General features: G+C 37.5%; 1 protein-coding gene across 1 annotated transcript; it reads left to right on the top strand.

Annotated features, from left to right (window-relative positions):
* The first annotated feature begins 9,369 nt into the window (after positions 1-9,369).
* Positions 9,370-21,278, top strand: tbx18 (T-box transcription factor 18). The gene is made up of 8 exons (XM_017486340.3): positions 9,370-9,955; positions 11,544-11,727; positions 12,079-12,180; positions 12,534-12,705; positions 13,202-13,369; positions 14,184-14,248; positions 16,737-16,831; positions 19,159-21,278. The coding sequence occupies exons 1-8, from the start codon at positions 9,751-9,753 to the stop codon at positions 19,818-19,820; spliced, it is 1,653 nt and encodes a 550-aa protein (XP_017341829.1). The 5' UTR covers positions 9,370-9,750; the 3' UTR covers positions 19,821-21,278.
* Positions 21,279-21,917: the final 639 nt, after the last annotated feature.

Raw genomic sequence — 21,917 nt, forward strand, 5'->3', positions numbered from 1 at the left:
TAAACTGATAAAATTATCCATGATAACAAAAGTGACTTAATCAATTGATACACTTACCGTACTTCAGTAAAATCATTAAAATCTCGGATTGTTTTAGTAAAATTTATAAGATATTGGAGAAAAAATTTGCCTTAAATTTCCTTACCTGCTTCAGGTAAATGCATTATTTTGACACACAGTTTTCCTGTAAAATCAATGATATTGTACTTTTTGCTGTATTACTGTAACATTCAGTAAGTCGTAATAACAGTGCTGTAAATATTTTAGTACCATTTGCACGCTAAAACATATTTGAATCAACATAATAGTTTGAAGACAGTATTTGATTGTAAAAATGAGGGAAATTATTTACAGCGTAAACGAGATCGTCCAGTAGATTATCCAGATGTTGTTGTCAACGTCAGTTGTGGAAGTCATTGTGTATACTGATTTTTCTTTTTTTTTTTCCTCTCTTTTTAAGTACAGCTTAAACAGTAATCTAACAAATTCTCCATCTGTTACGTTTAATATGCTTCTAAATGCTTGAGCCGTTCCATACCGTATTACTCGATTATTTTCTGGTGAAAAGAAAAGGAACCATAGGAAAGGGGAAAAAAAAAACCATGTCCTGTACTCAATCTAGCACCCTTATGACTTCCTCTGTGGGAATCATTAAAGTTTCAATATACGTAAATCCCAACAAAACGGTTTTCTCTTTCAGAGAGGGTTTCGAGTATAATCCCTTTAGAAAGCTTTCCTCAACGATCCAAAAACCCTTCACACGAAAAAAAAAAATCAATCATCAAGGGCACAATAAATATCGTTTAATGTCCAATTAAGTGTCTTTTTTTTTACTTACATCAGATTCATTTCCTCTGGCTACCAAAAGTACCTTGAGACTCCTATGCCAAACAAAAGGCACTGTTTGGAGGGTTTTTTTCTGAGAGTGACATTTTGGAGCCTGAACTCTAAAAGAGAAGGCAGTCAAGGCCCAAAACAAAGGCGCCAGCCAAAGAATCTGCACATTTCATCTTTCCCTATTCTTCCATCTTTCACTCATTTCACACTCCTGTTTTCCTCATTTCCCCATGCCTCATGTGAAAAATGCTTACATGTGTGTGAATGCTTACAATCAAAAACTCATTTAAGCTTGGAAAAGACGAGCCATCCCTTTTTCATTCACTCTTTCTGCTATACACTCTATTTCATACCGCCTCCATTCCTTCCTTTCTTCCTTCGCCCCCTTACCCACTCGCTCCTTTTTCACGTATAAGGCGCCATTGAGAGATCTTGTTGAAATCAGCATGGTGCAATTGCTTCAAGTGAAACATTTACATGGACGACACCGCTGCCACTTGATACCACTTGAGATCACATCCGGTGATCACTACCCATATTTTCCCCCCGCTTCGTGCTGCCTCCTTCTTTCTTGCTCCCTCTCTCATTATCACGTTGTCAGTCTTCACGTTGGGCCTCTTGCACATGACCTCATCACCAAGGCACCACGAGGGACTGCAGTCTTCATCCTGTCCCCTAAAAACTGGTGGAAAATGTTGACCCGCAGGGTATCAGCACAACACAAATCAAGAGAAGTAGAAGTCAAAATGTTATCGAGTGACCCTTTCCAGACATCAAGTCCATTCAATTATGTCATTTTTCTCCTTGCCATGGAAAATTCAAGCGTTGCTATAGAAACAAATCGTGCACAGGGACTTGTATAGTGGACGCTCCACATCGTTTATGACTATTAATAAACTGATTTTTTTTTTAACGTGTTGCTTAGTTAAAAAATAAGAAAAGATGATCTTTAATATGGAGAAGTTTGTACGTAGATGTTTATTTCAAATTATTGAAGGAGTCACCAGTGTCAACAACTGAACTTTCTGGTTTCTTGATAACATGACAAGCTGCATTTATTTATTTATTTATTTATTTATTTATTTATTTATTTATTTATTTATCTTTATTAGGTTCAAGAAAGAGAAAAAAAGAGAGGCTGGTAAAAGAAATAACAATAATATTATAGTAGCTGTTATAATGTAACTGATAACAGTAACTAGCTTTTCTTGCAGACGTCCCACAACGTTAAATGTACCTGTAAACAGATTTTTAAAAAATAAGATGTCATTTTTAATCAATTAGAAATTGGCAAATATGCTGTGGTATAATCAACGTTAGGAGGTAGGAGTAACTCTGCTTTCGCATAGGTCTACATCACACCACTCAATCACTGCTTATTTTCTCATGTTTAAGGCTATAGTAAATTATAAAACAAGGCAAGTCTAGTTAAACTATACCGCAAATGCATTCTGACAGAAACTGAAACATTTCCCATAACCTTCTGTCAATTAACAGTACTGAGCTATGAAAAGTGAAGAAAACATTACACTGTGCGTATTTATTTAGCAGATGCTTTTACTCAAAGCAACCTGCAGTTGAGTCACAATGCAATCCAAGCATACAGGTGCGCAGTTAAAAGTTTTGCTTAAGGGCTGAACAACTCTGTTGGGTTCTCTGAAAGTCTTGGGATTTCAATCTCACTAGCTTAGAATCTAAACCGCTAAGATACCGTTGCCAAAAACATGTCAAGGAAACACATAACATCAGGTTGATTGAATAGTATCCAACAGCAGCATTAGCTGGATGTTAAAAGTGTGTCTCTGAACAAAGCTAGCAAGTTCGTCTTCTCAGTTGTGATCTATCCATAGAACTAGCTATCGGTGATTAAGTGATTAGAAGGTAAGTGTCCGTTTTGACGGTTATTTAAGGTTTTGATCGGTGTTGAAATATAGGGTCTACTTTGTCCTGTGCGATTGATTGCAGCCACAGCAATAGCCGCACATTGTGTCTTTTGAAACTCTCATGCGTGCACATTTCAGCAATGTGGAGACAGTCAGTCAATCAGGACGGCTTCTTGGCAAAAACAAAAGCTTGGCTTTGACTGAAAAATAATAACGAACAATGAAGTTTTGAGTAGTGTCCAAACTGGAGCCTGCGCTGTCCACTGGCTCACGTTCACACATCCGCTGAAAAGAAGAAATGCTTGGGGGAACAGTAAAGGACGGCTGGAACAGAGAGAGCGGTCATCTAACAGCATGGTTTACTGGAGGCTTTAAGAGATCAGCACCCATCTCTCCATAGACCGGACGCTTGTTCTACATAATCCCTCACTGATTGTTGTAAAATAGAAAAACATTGCTGATGTGTAGGCATAAAGCAGCGCTCACACTGGACTTTATCCTCACTCATTTTTTCCATCAAGGTTAGGCAATTATGGGCAGTCTGATTTAATTACAGTAATGTTAAGCTTGTTTGTTTGTTTGTTTGTTTGTTTTGTTGCAAGATTAAGAAAATATTAAGGCAAAGACAAGCCGATCCTCTCATTTTTTTTCTAGAAAGGAGATCACAACCTCATTACCTGTTGGCTCACATGGCCAAGGTAGGTGCAGCTAAAGTTTACCTAGATGATTTTGGAAAACGGAAGCAAAGTCCTTTCTTGCATTCCCGTATCCTTTCCTGTTCAAGGGAATCAGATTTTCATTAGAAACATTTTAATCGCCTGCTTACAAATACTTCATTCACTGAAGTTCTTCATTACTTGTAAGGAGAGAAAAAAAAATGCATGCATTCAGCAGCTTCAGATAAACACACATACACACACACGCACACACACACACACACACACACACACATTGTGAGAGCACATGGCTCAAATGAACACCTCACACATCCTCACCATGCAAGGCAAAAGAACCTGAAAGTGATTTTCTGATTCCACTGTAATACAGGCTACAGGGTTTCCCTTTACTGATCACTGCAGGTCTCTAAAGAGATACACATGAGTTTTACAAATAAACAACATAATAACTGTGATTCCTGTGTTATAAAAGAGCAGAGTATGATGTCATAGTAATAAAACAGTTGAAACTTGAATAAACATAATACTTTATTAGCATTTGATAATTATTAGCATAATAACATTATTAACATATGTGCATAACAACATCAATAATTATTAACATAAACAGCATAAAGAGTCCTTTTGTATTGTAATGAAGTAGTTTTATATATATATATATATATATATATATATATATATATATATATATATATATATATATATATATATATATATATATATAAAGTCTGATTTAAAAAAAAGAATCAGGTAATCACATGGGATTATAATTTATCACAAGTTAAGACCAGGCTATTTTGTTTGTTTGTTTGTTTGTCTGTTTGTTTGTTTTCGTTTTCCACGACATTTGGAGGAGCCCAAATGTAGCTATATCAGGTATAATAATGAAATTACGATTCATGATACACTCAATGTTTTGGTGTTGGGTTTTTATTTTTAACTTTTTTTTATTCATTCATTCATTCATTCATTTATTTATTTATTTTTGGCCAGGCTAACGTAATTAGAACCCAGCTGCCTGTGTATTTACTTTATTAACATAAAGACAGTAAAGAGCCAATGGTAATGCGATTCTAATTGCAATGTATTATGTAATATATATATATATATATATATATATATATATATATATATATATATATATATATATATATATATATATATATATAAATTTACAGTTTGATTTTTTTAAAAGTCGGATATAATGATGTCATTTTGTCAAAGACAATTATTTGTACAATAAACAAACAAAGAACGTTGGGTCGGCTGTAGGTCGGATGTAGTAGCTAGGTATATTTTTAAAGAAAAAAAAAAACAGAGCCCCGACGTATTTTCAAATTGCGATTTGAAAATAATTTGTGATTTATAACCATTTTTTGCGGGTTAATGCAAATAGAAACCGGCTGCACATCTGCTGTGTACAAAAAAAAAACCGTTGCTGCAGTTGTATATTCAGATGTAGGATCTGTATTTTTAAAATCTATTTAAAAATATTATAGGCTATAATAATGCGATGTTATATAATAATGCGATTTGATATTGAATTATTATTTCTAACATCTTAATGCAAACAGGAAACGGCTGCATTTAGCGTGTATATAAAGAAGGATGGAGAAGCTCAGATTACATGTACCATATATTTTTGTATAATTTTATAAATCACCTGTATAAATCCAGCTCGAGAAATTGGGGTTTTCAATGTAAAATTCTAGGCTACATACTGTTAATATTGTTATATTGCTTAATATTGGTACTTTGTATTATTTATTATGTAGCCTGCTTATGTCGCACTATATATATATATATATATATATATATATATATATATATATATATATATATATATATATATATATATATATATATATATAGGCCACACATATTTTCTCACCTGTGTCTGACAGCGTTCCCCGGAAGGTCCCGTCACAGGAATTCTTGCGCTAATAATTTTCAGTGTTCACACTCCACCGAGGCTGACCTCTGACCTCCCTAACCCCACCCCCGCCCCCTGTCTTTCTACACTCGCGCGCGGAAATATAATCTAAATAGTTAGGACTCCGCCGCCATAGGTTCTGGGTTTGCATCCGCGTCGCCTCATAAATACTTCCATTAATACGGTCAATACATCAGTTTATATTGAGCACAGTGAGAAATAACGGGGGACTGGGTGGGGTGGTGGGGGGGGGGGGGGGGGGTGAAATGTGTGGTATCCTGGTTGATTTCGCGCGCGCGTATAGTTTCATGTCAGGATGCTTCATGGCGTTTGGACATTTGGGGTTCGTGTGTGTGTGTGTGTGTGTGTGTGTGCGCGCACGGGTTCCCCTGTCTTATACAGACACATACACTTCAGAACAGGATATCACATTCTCTCTCTCTCTCTCTCTCTCTCTCTCTCTCTCTCTCTCCCTCCCTCTCTTTCACACACATACACACAGATGCATTTTTTTTTTTGCTTGGTGTTTCTACATACCGGCGTTCCTCGCGCTGCCACTTCCGCTATAAAAGCCGTTGGCTGAGTGCCACGCGCCCATTAGCACTAGCCAAATAACCGTTAACAATGTGGTGCCCAGACACGAGAGAGAGCGAGAGAGAGAGAGAGAGAGAGAGAGAGAGAGAGAGACTGACACCTGGCCAGGCCTCGCATCTACAACCCTTGCATCAGCACACACTCTTACATTATTCCCATATGATACTCAGGGAAACGTGCTAACTTGTTTAGACTAACATTTCCCCTAATTGTTACACTGGAAGTCAGACAATAACAACCGTAATAACCGTGGAAGCATGGCCCGCCGGTATACCCAGCCCTATGCGCAGGCTACATGCCCATTAGTTTTAAAGTTTTAATCCTACGAGCTAATTAAACACTGATGTCTTCATTTTGAGGAATATAAGCGAGCTGCTAGAACTGAAAAGGTTCAACAAGCGGCTCTGTCACGCGCTAAATAAGCAGATCTGATCGAATCGCACTGCACCGGAAACGCGCATATTATTTATCCACTTTACATAGAGATGAAGCATACTGACTGAAACAGAATACACAATCATGGGGAAAATATGTAGGAAAAAATTCATTCCAATCCTTGTCCTATATATATATATATATATATATATATATATATATATATATATATATATATATATATATATATATATATAAAAATAATTATTATTATTATTATTAATTATACAGAATCAAATCTCAAACACAATTGTATAGCCTAAGTGAACATAAAAACGGTATTTTAAAAATATGGGCCTATATCTTTTTTAAAGCTGCTTTTTAAATTGTGTATTATGCATTTGGAATATTTGGTTAGAAATGGTAGCCTAGATGTATCCAATAGGAACTTTTGCATGCCTGATCAATTGCTATATACTATAAATATTACATATTTAAATTGCTCTGTTATGAATTTAAATTCTTGTTTTTTTTTTAATAGTAGCAAACAAGACTTTTTTCCTATCATTCAATATGTGTCATTATATATTTGTTATATATTATATATTTTAATATTTGTCATTATAGAGTCTGTGGTTTTTCCCGCGACAAACATTTAAGCATTCTCAACAACCGCCATGTAAAAAAAAAATAATAGATAGCAAAAAACTAATTTGTATGTATGTGTTTTGACCATTTTAATTTGTTTGTATTTGTCATTATTTATTATTATTATTAGTAGTAGTAGTAGTAGTAGTAGTAGTAGTATAATTGTTGTTGTTGTTGTTGTTGTTGTTATTAGTGGTGCTTGAAAAGCACTACTAATGTTCTTGTTTAATATTATTGTTGTTGTTGTTGTTGTTGTTGTTGTTGTTGTTGTTATTGTTTTCTGCTGTAGCAGTTATTTGTCTTGTTCTTAATAACATTTCAGTACATCTTAATATTCTTTTTTTTTAATGAATGGAAATACGCAACGGTGGGAAAATACTCAGGTCTGTTTGATTTATTTTTGATTTAAGTTTGATTTTTTACCGAAATGAAGTTTACTGATATGTTACTGTTAAATATCCCGTTAAAGCTTAGACACGCCTTCTAATTTAATGCAGAACGCAATATCCTCTCAGAAATATCTAAATGCCGGCTTTTTATCAGACAGTTGGGGAAACTCCAAATAGGTGAGCACACACATGTGCACTGGGCCTTGTGTTCTTATTTTCTGCCTAAATGCAGGATTTACAGTTTTCAACAGATGATCAACAATAAGAAACAAACCTCATACACTGTGGTTTGGAAACTAAAATCATGTACTCCGTGAGTATTACACGTTATTAAATCAATCGCTTGGGCTTCGGTATCTCGCTTCCTGTTCAAATAAATCATGCTGTGAATAAAAGCCTTGCAAACTCACTTACTTCTAATGTGTGATTACGACATAATAATAATAATAATAATAATAATAATAATAATAATAATAATAATAATAATAATAATAATAATAATAATAATTTAAAAATAATAATAATAATAATAATAATGATGATGATGATTAATAGACATTAGAATATGCCCACTTGTGTAAAATAATTATTTGTGATACTAACTTTAATAGCTATTATTGAAAACTATTTCCAAGGGTCGTTAAAGAAAGAAGAAAAGAATTTTGTAGATTATTACTCGGTCATAAATATATCTGCATTGAACAATTGTAATGTAGCTGTGCAGCACCTGAATTCATTCTGTTTGGAAAAGTGAACAGAGTCGGTAGCATCTTTAAAATCTGCGGCCGAACGCGGTTTCAGTCTGCGGCTGATGATCTCACTAACATACAGTTGAGTTTGCAGTGGGAAGACTTTTATTGAGGCAGCAATCTTCATGTTATTGTTGTTTTTAATTGATTAAAAACTGATAGTCGACACAAGTATTTTATTTATTTATTTATTTATTTATTTTGCTGTGTATATGGAATTTATACATGCATGTAGGTTATATGGATTCAGGCTTAGATCTATTTATTTATTTTGACACTAATTGTACACCATAATAAGCAAAGGCCATACATATTTCGAGACTTTGCGAGAGCTGAGAAATGTTGCGAAATGTGTCTAATTGCACGCGCTGGGAAATAACGCTTTTAATTTATACTCTATGTGGCACTTTTCTTGCATGCTGAAATTTTTTTTTTATGCAATGCAACTGGTAATTATTTTTCTCTTAGGTTAAGTTGTGTTGGTGTTGAAACCTCAGAAACCTAAGACATGATGTTTATATATAGGCTTGCTGCATGTGTCCTCACATACGCGCGTGCTAACGGACACGAATTCTCCAAATGGCCGCGCGCTAATTTGCACCAATTCCAAACTGCTGAGGAGGTTCATCCGCGCGCCACAGGGTGAAACTAAAAATACTAGCCTGCTTATCTTCGTGCGGAATACTTCTTATGGATTCTTTAATTTTAATATGACGAGAATTGATCGTAGCGTTGTTCTTATTGGACAATTTCAGAATTTCACTTTAAAACAGTTGTTGTTTTTGCTTTGTTTTTCATGCTTTAATTCAGCATTACATCCAGTTTATTATGATGCAAAATTTACTGCTACTTTGGGACGTTTTTTTTTTTTACTGAGAAGTTGCATTCTTTTTTGTGTCATGCTGTATTAGCTTGACATCTCTTATTACCGTGCGGAATAACCGCGCGCCCCGTGCTGATCTGGGTGTAGATTTGGTAATTATAATATATGATTGGCTCGTAGGGGCTGGCGGGGGAGGTGATGGGGAACTATGTGGAGCATGTGCAGCCGCAATGTGAAAATGATCACAATGCCGTGACTGCGCCTGTTTCAGGGCTGAGGAGTGATGGTGCACTCAGCCCTGCGGGTTGCCAGATCACTATCACATCCTCCAATCATACAGAGGTGTAAACTTTCCTAATCCGTTTTAAACCATAACAAATAGTTACAGAGGTACATATGAGTTAAACCTTCTGAATCCAAACAATATAATATACACCATACGACAACAATTTATTTTAAATGTCCGATCTGGCAACCCAGTGGCTGCTCATTTTACCACATAAGGGCGGCACGCGCGCCGCGAGGGGAGGAGGGCGACGCTCTGCGCTCTGCGTTCCTATTGGTCGCAAGCTCTGGTGATTGGCACGCGCCTGTCCGGCCTCTTCCAGGCCCTGGTTATTGGCGCTTTAACCGGTGTCGGTCGCTGCCTCTCGGTGTCCGCGCGCGCGTACTGACAGATCAAACGTGAGCGCTTCGAAAACTACGTCTCAGCTTCATTTTTTCTCGTGCTTCTGTTTGATGTCCGTTCTTAAAGGTGAATAAATACCGACTCGGATTGATCGCAGCTGAAGTGGATGCGTTCTGGGTACTTTTTATTTTTATTTTATTTTTTTTAATAAAGCATGGCCGAGAAGCGGCGGTCTCCGTGCACCATGAGCCTGAAGGCGCACGCGTTCTCTGTGGAGGCGCTGATCGGCGCGGAGAAACGGAGGAAACTCGAAGACGAGGATAGCGAGAGCTGTTTTGGGGAGGTAAACGAGGTCGCGAGCCTGGCCGGGAGCGCGTGCGGCGGCGGGCGGAACTGTGACACGGACTGTGACGCTTCCCGTAAGTTCCTGCAGTCAAACCTGGCTGTTAAATATGTTTTCTGTTAAATTACAGCAACCAAAAGACACTTGAGAGGGATAAATGAACAGACCGTTTCAAATAATATTCTTCATGTTAGAAAAGTAGAATGCGAGTTGTTTAGAGATTAATAGAGTTACTGAAGGTTAGTGTTTTGATTCTGTAGACGCAGATTAAACGCCAGGTCTGCGAGATCCCTGTTCTGAGCTTAGATTTCGGAGATAAAAAAAAAAAAAAAAAAAAAAAAAAAACCCCAAACACACACACACACACACACACACACACACACACACACATCATTATCTGCTGTAAATCTTAATGTAGGAGAATCACTTTAGCCTGTATTCACTGTTAATGGGGTGTAAAATTGTGAACTGGTTCTTACAAAAGCAGCCAAACGCACTACAAAAATATTTACAAACAATTAAATAATATAAAAACATCGGAAATCAGTTTCAGGCCATAACGAATATTTAAAATGTTGTATTTTAAAAGTTGTCAGTGAAGGGGTTTTCCTCATAATTTAGTTCATTGTACTCTGCATGACTGTGAATAATAAAATAATAATAAGTGTATAGCTATAAAACATGTGCATTATTATTATTATTATTATTATTATTATTATTATTATTATTAAGTGTTGATGTAGGAACTGAAGAAGTCTTTGCACTGTTATCGATATAAGATATGTATAGTCTACTATTACAGTTAGCCTACAGCAGTGGTGAAGGTGGTTGATATTACAAGATCATGTGCGTTTACCAGCTCACCCACATACACACAGTCTCTAATTAACTGAAGAAAAGAAAAGAAAAGAAAAGAAAAGAAAAGAAAAAAAACAGGGAAATGAGTAAGTAAATAATAGCCTACTGGACCAAAAACCCGAGTGTATATCCTACATTAGCATGTGATTTAGTCCAGTAAAAGCACACTACCGTATACTAAACGACGTGTTACAATTATTCCATAGTTATGCAGACTAATTTATTTTCTTAATTTTTAATAGGGTAGTAGGCGGTTTGTTACATCAGGAGTCCTCGTGCAAAGTGAACCACCAAAACCTGACCTTAAAATAAACAGTAAATATATCCGAGATACAAATTTAATGAAGCCTTGTGTCTGTTTCCTGCTGTCCTTCACGCCATCATTACTCTAATAATGACTAGCTCAGGGGAGTACGACTAAATGTTTGTTATTAAAACATCCAAATGTCCATAAAATAATAAATAAAATAAAATAAAAAATACTTAAAAAAAAAAAAATCTAAAGGACACCAATCATTAAGAGGACAGAATGACGTCTTTATTATTATGTTGGTGGTGATGATGATGATGATGATGATGATTATTATTATTATTATTATTATTATTATTATTATTATAGATTAGTGGCGGAGAGAAGTGGGCGCATAAAAATAACCTTATGTTAAGTTCGCGTGCACACATGAGCTAATAATAATAATAATAATAATAATAATAATAATAATAATAATAATGATAATAATAATAATAATAATAATAATAATAATAATAATAATAATGAATCCCGCGTGTGTGTGTGTGTGTGTTAGCGGAGTGTGAGGATGTGAGCTCGGACAGTCCTCGGCCTGCGTCACGGAGCTCACAGCTGCTCGCGTCACCGCCGCCGACAAGCTCGCGAGCCGCGGACGAGATGCGCGTGGAGCTGCAAGGCTCGGATCTGTGGAAACGCTTCCACGACATCGGCACGGAAATGATCATCACCAAAGCAGGCAGGTGGGTCCATGCTGCTCACGAGCGGTGAGCTAGCTGATAGCTAAACGCGGGTGCAACATGTGACGTTACATAAAAATTCCAAAACCTCACATGAGGCATGTCGGTTTAGTGATGTCAGATTTAAATTTTAATAATGAAAAAAAATAAATAAATATATATATATATATATATATATATATATATATATATATATATATATATATATATATATATATATATTATGTAAGTGCAAAAATAGCAACTATATGCTAGAAAATATACATATATAATTTTAAATCTCATCTTGATGTTTGCCAAATATATATTCCTAATTTTATCATCATTATGAATCACAACAATTTTCTATTCCAGGCGAATGTTCCCTGCAATGCGAGTGAAAATTACAGGACTGGACCCACATCAGCAGTACTACATCGCAATGGACATCATACCTGTAGACAATAAACGTTACAGGTTAAAAACAAATCCTTGTTTATTAAGTATTATATCATATTATATTGTCGCCCTGTAGATACAAAGCTTAATACATATATTAATGCTGAAAAGTGATGCACATACAAACATTTGCTCAAACACACACTTCACTGGTCTGTACAAATGGTGTGATGACACTGACTGCCCTTTTGGGCTGCCCTTTTGCGTGTGTAACCTTTAGGATCTGAAGGTCAGGCGACAAATGTAGCCCAAACAAATGCACACGACTCCTCAAATGTTGAACAGAGGTCTGTTGTCTGTGTGGGATTGATCCTAACTGGCATGTTTTTTTCTCTCTCTCTCTCTCTCTCTCTCTTTTTTATGTGTTAAAGATATGTGTACCACAGTTCCAAGTGGATGGTGGCAGGAAATGCGGATTCACCCGTACCTCCACGTGTGTACATCCACCCGGACTCTCCTGCTTCTGGTGAGACGTGGATGCGACAGGTCATTAGCTTTGACAAACTCAAGCTGACCAACAACGAGCTGGACGACCAGGGCCATGTAAGCAAATTGTTTATATAAAAATATATCTTCTTCATGTTAGTGCAGCAGTTCAGTGTTACTTGGATGTAAATCACTGGATGAGTCAGAACCTGAAAATAGAAAAACAAAGCCCTCATGAAAAGGTCTACTATTTATGTTTGCTGTAGAGACGAAGCGATACCTATTTGAAACACTTCGACTCTGATCTTTAATGAGGTCAAATGTTATAATCAGAGCAGCCTACTCTTTTTATATATCTCTTAAACACACATGTTAGCGATTGTCGCCCGGTGTGCATTTTGTTTTGCTGAATTATTTTAAAGGCCTAAACATGTTGTAATGTGGAAGGTTGTAAACAAACTCAATTGAAAGCATTCCTGCGGCGAGCTGGTCGAAGGCCTGCTCCGGCTTTGAAAATGTGAGCACGTGTGTTTTTATTGAAGTAGAAAACTGCTTCGGTAATTCCTCCGTTTCCCCCGCTCTAAACACGGATGCGCGGAATAATGTTTTCCAGATCATTCTACACTCCATGCACAAGTACCAGCCGCGTGTCCACGTCATCCGTAAAGAGTGCGGTGACGAGCTCTCACCCGTTAAGGCCGTGCCGACCGGCGACGGCGTGCAGGCCTTCTCCTTTCCTGAAACGGTGTTTACCACGGTCACGGCCTACCAGAACCAACAGGTAACTAACACCAAACTCATTAACAGTGTTTCCCGTTAGAACTTCAGCCTGATTTCCTGCCATGATCATGTTTACAGGAGGCTCCTGTTGGGATGCTTTATTACGGCATTGTTCGTTTGGTATATGGTGAACATTTAAAGCGGGTTCAATTCCCATCGCAGTAGTTTTACTACATGAGACCGAAGATCAAAGACGCCTGGGATCTGTCAGCAATACAAACAATATAAAACACCCCATAAAGAACAACCTAGCCATAAATAGTAAGGTATTTTACACATTTATTTAGCATTGCTTATGGAGTTTGCTCTCTTCACCACTGAGGTTTTTGCTGCGTTTTGTGTGCATTTTTCCTGTGTAGCCTTAGTGGGTTTGAGCTTGTAAATTATGCTGTTGTCTAAAATGTACTTTGTTTTTTTTTTTGTTGTTGTTGTTTATTGTTGTTGTTGTAAATATTACATAGTTAACTGAGACAGATTTGCGTGCTTTGCTCTGCATTTTATTTTGCAAGTTATAATTTTCTGATCACATTCGATTTTGAGTAAATTGGTAAAAATGTTATCCATCGGTCCAAAAATAACGGTCCTTTTCCATACACACACACACACACACACACACACACACTCCCAAATGCGAGCATGCGAGCACATACCGCTTTTGTAGCATTTGCAAACACGACTTATAAAAGAACTCCCCCACATTGCATTATGGGACACAGGTCACTTGCAGTGGGCCAGAGGACTCGGCATAACAGGCTACGGGTCAGTAAAGAAACGTTTGAGTGACTCTTTGTGTGCGTGTGTGTGTGTGTTTTCAGATTACAAGGCTGAAAATAGACAGAAATCCATTTGCGAAAGGATTCAGAGATTCAGGGCGAAACAGGTAAAGACACTTACACCCTTCCTACTATTTAAAAATAGATTACATGATGCATTGTATTATTATTATTATTATTATTATTATTATTATTATTATTATTATTATTATTATCATCATCATCAGTATTATTATTATTATTGTTGTTGTTGTTATTATTATTATTATTGTTGTTGTTGTTGTTGTTGTTATTATTATTATTACATAGTAAGTAATTTATTATTACAACAATTATTGCATTTCATGGAGAAACAATTCCACAAAAAATAAAACAGTGTTTTGGAATAATTTTCACAGACACGGTTTAAAAGGCGTCTTTGTTGCTTGTGTTCTCCGTGCTCTGACGTCAGTGTGAAGTTATTTGAGAACCAGCAGGCTATATTACAGGATTATCTGCTAATTATTTTTGCAAGAGAGAGAAAAAAAAGTCCTTCCGAAGCCAAACTGAACAGATCACCAACATTCCGACATGGCCCAGACAAAATAAATATAAAACAAGACATTAAAAACAGCGTCCATTAATTCTCAAAAAAAGAAAAGAAAATAGGTCTAAATGCAAAAGATAAACTCTACGATGCAATAAAAAAAAATCATCTCTGTCCTTGCGTAAAAGCAGGAAAATAAATAAACGCATAAACAGGAAATGGAGGTTGGCCAGTAATAAGGCGGTTGTGGTGCTGGCATGGTGTCTCAGCGGGGGGGTTTTACCCTGCTCATTAGTTTTAAACGAGAACGTTTTTAACACCCTGCTGAATAACACCAGACCACGTGCACCCCACCTCTCCTCTTCCTCCCTCCATCCATCCGTTCCTCTCCCTCTCTCGTTTCACGATTATAGGAGTTAAGTTAAGGAGCTTGCTAAACAAACTGCGCCGTCGGGTAGCTCGAGCGGCACGTCCGATAAAACCCGGGGTCGAGAAAAGTCGAGACATCTTGTGCGAGTTATCGCCTGAGTGGCACTGAGGTAGCAGAGCGGCCATGCTAACGAGGAGCGCTGAGAGCCGACATTACCTCGGCCCTCTCTCCGTGTCTTTCTCTCTCCTCATAAAGCTTTAACTGTGGCTTCCTGCGTTCTGTGTCTGATCCTAGCGTGTGAAAATAATTACAGCCATGCAGAAATACCTGCTGACACACACACACACACACACACACACACACACACACACACACTTTATGTTCCTCATTACTTGAGTACTGCCAAAAGCATGGTGATAAGAAAAGGGGCCTGGAGTAAGATGGCTGCCAGGGTTGGACACTCAGTAATGGCAGCCAGCGCCTGTTCTAGCGGCAGTGTAGAGATCTGCTTCTTTAAATTTCACTATGTTTGGTGAACAGTATGTTGTGCTGGAATGTGCACGTTTTAATAACTGGTTGTAACACATTAGTATTTTAAAAGCTTCAATAAGGGTTACATGAAACAATGTTGAGAGCTAATAATGAACGTATTACTTCTTCGGTTTCGTTCTCGTTCAAGTCGCGTTGTGTTTGTAGCTGAGTGAACAAACTTGATTATTTTCCTATAACAACACTTCGCAAACTGTATTATTCCCCTTACAATACAGCAATTTGCCAGGTATTTACATATTCCATTTATTCTTAACGAACAGTATGTTGTAAATGTAAGCGTTTGTACCTGTAGGTGCGTTTAATGTTTTGGAACTTCAGCGAATCAGGTTCCTGTTATCACTTACATTGAAATTAGTAAGAGAAAACAACACAGCTTGTCATGTTACCGATAACAATGTTATCTATCCCAAAGACTTTCTCGTGGCGGAAAACGTACCGACCATTACAAAGTGCTGACGCTGGGGACTCCTTCCATAAATAAATAAACCAAATAAACATCTCCTTACAGAACTATTAAACTAATCAACAATTTATACATTTTTCTTTGTTAAATAACAACACAAATATGTTCGTTATTAGCCGTGGATGACGTCGAGTGTCCGCCGTACAAGTCCACGTGAATGAGTTGTTGCCATAGAAACAATAACATATTAAAAAGAGACCATTAATATAAATAATATTTGTATTACAGCTGGCAATACTGTCAGAACTGCTGACCAATCAGAATTGAGAAAGCAAAAGCACTGTGGTTTAATTAAGCTTAAACGTGGCTTATCGGATCAGCGATTAACAGGTTAACATTTGGCTAAATCCTTGACCCTTGATGATCATAGATTCATCTAAAAAAAAAAAAAAAAGAAAGAAAGAAAGAAAGTAAACAGCAGTTATGTTACTCTTGAGAATGACACTTTATTGGCACTGTTGTTTTTGTAGTATTTGCAGTCTGTCAGATATATGCTGGCATTTCAGAACTTCAAACCAGTTCCATTAAATGAATGTCTTGGATTAAAAGATGCTTTAAATTATATCCGAATTATTTTTACATAAAGATTCAAGCTTGCTGCATGTGGATTAATACATTTGTGTATTTAATCCAGCATAAAGCGTACTCTCTGTACAATGTGGTCTAAGAGTTGTAACGTTGCAGGATGGGTCTGGAGGCTCTGGTGGAGTCGTATGCTTTCTGGAGGCCTTCACTCAGAACGCTGACGTTTGAGGATATACCAGGAATGGCAAAGCAAGGTACAGACATGACCGGAATAATTATTTTACTTATTTACTTAGATTTAAAAATGCACCCATGTTTATGTGTGTGTGTACAGTATGTACATGTTCATGTTTGTGTGTATGTGTATGTGCATGTGCATGTGTGTGTGTATGTGTATGTGTATATGTGTGTGTATGTGTATATGTGTGTGTATGTGTACAGTATGTCTATGTGTATATGTGTGTGTTTGTGTACAGTATTTGTATGTGTATGTGTATATATGTGTGTATGTGTACAGTACGTGTATGTGTATGTATATATGTGTATGAATGTGCATATGCATGTGTACAATATGTGTATGTGCATGTGCATGTGTATGTGTATATGTATATGTGTGTGTATGTGTACAGTATGTGTATGTGTATGTGTATATGTATGTGCATATGTATATATGTGTGTGTATGTGTATGTGCATGTACATATGCGTGTGTATGTGTACAGTATGTGTATGTGTATATGTGTGTGTATGTGTAAGTGCATGTGCATGTGTGTGTGTATGTGCATATGTATTTGTACAGTATGTGTATGTGCACGTGCATGTGTATGTGTATATGCGTGTGTATGTGTACAGTATGTGTATGTGTATATGTGTGTGTATATGTATATGTATGTGTATGTGTACAGTATGTGTATGTGCATGTGCATGTGTATGTGTATGTGTGTATGTGTGTGTATGTGTGTGTATGTGTACAGTATGTGTATGTGTATATGTGTGTGTATGTGTACAGTATGTGTATGTGTATATGTGTGTGTATGTGTACAGTATGTGTATGTGCATGTGCATGTGTATGTGTATGTGCATGTGTATGTGTATGTGTGTATGTGTGTGTATGTGTACAGAAGGTGTATGTGTATGTATATATGTATGTGAATGTGCATGTGCATGTGTATGTTCATGTGTATGTGTATGTGCATGTGTATGTGTGTGTATGTGTATATGTGTGTATGTGTACAGTATGTGTATATGTGTGTGTATGTGTACAGTATGTGTATGTGTATGTGTGTATGTGCATATGCATGTGTACAGTATGTGTATGTGTATGTGTGTATGTGTGTGTATGTGTACAGTAGGTGTATGTGTATATGTATGTGTATGTGCATGTGCATGTGTATGTTCATGTGTATGTGCATATGCATGTGTACAGTAGGTGTATGTGTATGTGTATATGTATGTGTATATGTATGTGTATGTGAATGTGTATGTGTATGTGTATGTGTATATGTGTGTATATGTGTACAGTATTTTTATGTGTGTGTATGTGTACAGTATGTGTATGTGTACAGTATGTGTGTGTATGTGTACATTATGTGTATGCATATATGTGTGTGTGTGTATGTGCATATGCATGTGTACAGTATGTGTATTTGTATATGCATGTGCATGTGAATGTGTATGTGTATGTGTATATGTGTGTGTATGTGCATGTGTATGTGTATATGTGTGTGTATGTGTATGTGTATATGTGTGTGTATGTGCATGTGTATAGGGTGGTGTATGTTTGTGTTCTTTGCACTGAGTGGAAATATGTTCTAATTTGGTCTGGGTGAAATACTGGTGAAGACATGTTCAAAATATTGACAGTATATATCATGGTGTTTGAAGAAAAAAAAACCTACTGAAATACTGTTTTGTTTTGTTTTGTTTTAAGGTAAAAGTTATTGGATTCTTTTATCCTTTTATAATCTTAACCTATCACTTACTGCATAGAAACAAGCCAGGAATCAACCATGTCAAAATACACTATTTTACAGTGGACAATCGAGAGTTGCTATGCAGCAGCAGGGCCTATTCTTCCAAAGCGTTATTCCCCTGTACCACCCCTGAATTATTCAGTAGTTATGCATAACGTACATAACTGTAAAGGTACGTTGTGCAGTTGCATCCCTTGAGCTTTAGTGGTTAAGATCATAATAAAGGTTCCTAAGAATTTGTTTATTGTGTGGGTTTGAGCGATCCGCAGCTGCTCTGTTTATGGTGGATCCAAACTGGTGCGCGGGTGGTGCGAATTTCAAAATGATGTAATCATGGTCAGTGCAGCCATGAGCTTTGTAAATAGTTTTCGATCATGGGAACCGCGCACTCCTTTCATCTTCGTTCACTCACTGCCAAAAGTATAAACCCCAAGACAGTTCAGCACTTTTGCGAGTCGATTCAGGGTGAACACATCACTTGTCTTTGTCAGTTCCCTCAAATTTAAATGTAGAAACAATGTTTGCAAATATCTACTGATTCTGCTATAGTATCATTTTATCATTACTGTCCAATACGAGTTGTAATGTGCCGTATGTGTGTGTCCTGCAGGTGCTGCAGGCTCTCATGGAGTGGTTGGGTCTTCGGCACACACACACTTACTCACTACATCCTCATGCTCCTCCCCAGCATTTCACCTGGCCACAGGGGCGGGGCCCGTGTGTGACTACTCAGCCTGCAGTCGAACCGGCCATCCTCTTCACCGATTCACCACGCCCCTCACTGCAGACTCGTACAGCCGATTGGCCAGCCCTGCAGCCGACGCCTTTTCCTCGAGCAGAAACCCTGCTTATGTGGGCGGGTCAGACGGAGAGGCGTTTTCCTGCACACAGACTGGCCTTCCAATCCAGATCCCCGGTATGCCTGGTCATGCCCCCCAGCTCCAGTATTTCATGCCCAGCCCTGCTCACAATGCCTTCTCCACCAATCAGAGCGCACAGAGCTCGTACAACGGCTTCCGACTCCATAGTCCGTATGGCCTTTATGGATACAACTTTTCCACCTCACCACGACTGGCTGCTAGTCCAGAAAAGATGGCTGCCACACAGAGCTCGGTCCTGGGCTCGTCCCCAAGCGGTACTTTGACAGACAGGCAAGTTCTGTCCCCTGTGGATGGTCTGCACATGCTCAGTGGGAGTCAACAATCTCTCTTTGACTCACGGACATTAGGGCTGACAAGTTCCACCTCTCAGGTCACTGCCCACATGGCTTGAGCTATGAACTTTGACCTCCCCACCATGACATGGACACAAACAGGTGGCCAAAGCAATCTGGAAGTCTCTCAAAGCTCTCTTTATTGGACAGTACTATGAGATTGTTGACAAAGGTAAGGAATGGCATGCAGTAACATGCAGTATTGAGGAAGTATTTAATGGACCCAGAAAGCCAAAGGAGGAGACTGTGTACTATTTCTAGCATTATTGTTACCTGGAGATTACAGTGAGACCTTAAGTGTTGCCTCTGCGGGAAAAAATAAATAAATTCATATCTCCTACTGGGTTAAAAAGCTCATGCACTGATAGCCATGAGATTGGACTTTAAATGGTTTAGGTGTGGGCGTCTATCCATTGAAAAAACATTTCTGCCGTCAACTAGGACGGAGCTGAACATGGACAGAGCAAGACTGGACACCACGTCTGCCTTAAAAAGTATTTTAAACGTTTGGGGAGCACTTCGCTGTCTCTTTACCGCACACACACACACTTTTCAGTCATACTCTCCCAGAACTAGAGGCCAAAATTGGACTTCTCCATACTGTTAGTACAGCGAACAGTGCCTATTCATCTGAGTGAGTTTCCAAGAGAGACTCCTGGTATGAGCTGACCCAGAATCCGCATTAGCTTCTTACCAACTGAGCAGCCGGGAGCCAGTGAGACCAGAAAGAGGAGGTGGCCAGCATCACAGCATAACCGGGCTTTTAGTTAGGAAACAAATAAAATGTGTAGTCCCACTGGAATCGAGCTTTGAGCTTTGGCTGCCAGTGTATTTGGTACTCTTTTTTTTGGTATTAGCAGAGCTTGCAAGCAGGAAATCAGCAGTAGTCTGTATGGGGTTTAGAGTCGGATGCCCAGATTTAGCGACTCCACTGCTTATGGCCTGAATGACTTCCAGCTAGCATCATAGTTTATGAGGCTTAAACTGAAATTGGAAAGGTAAAGCAACAGTGAGGGAAAAAAAATACTAAAACCGTGGCCCTTATTTACCAAGCAGCAATGTAGAAATTTGATCTGCACTTCTCTACTGAGATGATTTAGAGATATAGGCCACGGCATTGTTCAACACACGTACAGTTACAAATGCATGCTCTGGCAACCTCCGACAGGCTTCTTGGCTTATCCTGGGTCAGCTTTTAGTACCAGTGAACTGGAGCTGAAATGTTAACGCTTCAGTTATTCAAACACGTTTTTTTTTTTTTTTCCTCTAGCAGACATACTGTATTAGCTTTCATATGTCTGTTTTTTTTAAGCAATTCTGTATAAATAAGGGAAAGATTGATATTAATGTTATTGTTGGACGATTTCACTCATGCACTTACAGCAACCTTTTTTTTTTTTTTCTTTGATGTTTGTTAAGTGGCCAAAAACTGATACTTTGGAAATTTTTTGGCCTGGGAATTACAAACAAACCCTATTGAGCCAAATAAAATATATGCATATTGTACAAAATAATAAGACTAAGAGGTTTTTCAGTGTTAATCAATGTATGTAACTGACAGCATATACCCCTGTGTGGAAATCTCTCTATAATGTGGGTGTGTGTGTGTGTGTGTATATATATATATATATATATATATATATATATATATATATATATATATATATATATATATATAATTTTTTTGTCATATATTTACTTATTTAACTTTTAATATACAACCCCAATTTCCAAAAAGTTGGGACGCTGTATAAAATGTAAATAAATGTAAATAAAAACAGAATGCCATGATTTGAAATCTCATACACCCATATGTTATTCACAGTGGAACATAGAAAACATTTAAACTGAGTAAATGTATCATTTTAAGAAAAATTATAAGGTCATTTTGAACTTGATGGCCGCAACACGTCTCAAAAAAGTTGGGACGGGGCAACAAAAGGCTGGAAAAGTAAGTGTTACTAAAAGGAAACAGTTGGAATTTTGCAACTAATTTTGCAAATTATTTTAAATTAAATTTTGCAACTAATTACGTTAATTGGTAACAGGTCAGTAACATGACTAGGTATAAAAAAGTGCATCAGAGAGGCAAATCATTGCATTCTGTTTTTATAATACATTGATTTATATTGACACAGTGTCCCAACTTTTTTTGG

The sequence above is a fragment of the Ictalurus punctatus genome, chromosome 15 (genome assembly GCF_001660625.3).
Source record: "Ictalurus punctatus breed USDA103 chromosome 15, Coco_2.0, whole genome shotgun sequence".
Classification (NCBI taxonomy): Eukaryota; Metazoa; Chordata; class Actinopteri; order Siluriformes; family Ictaluridae; genus Ictalurus; species Ictalurus punctatus.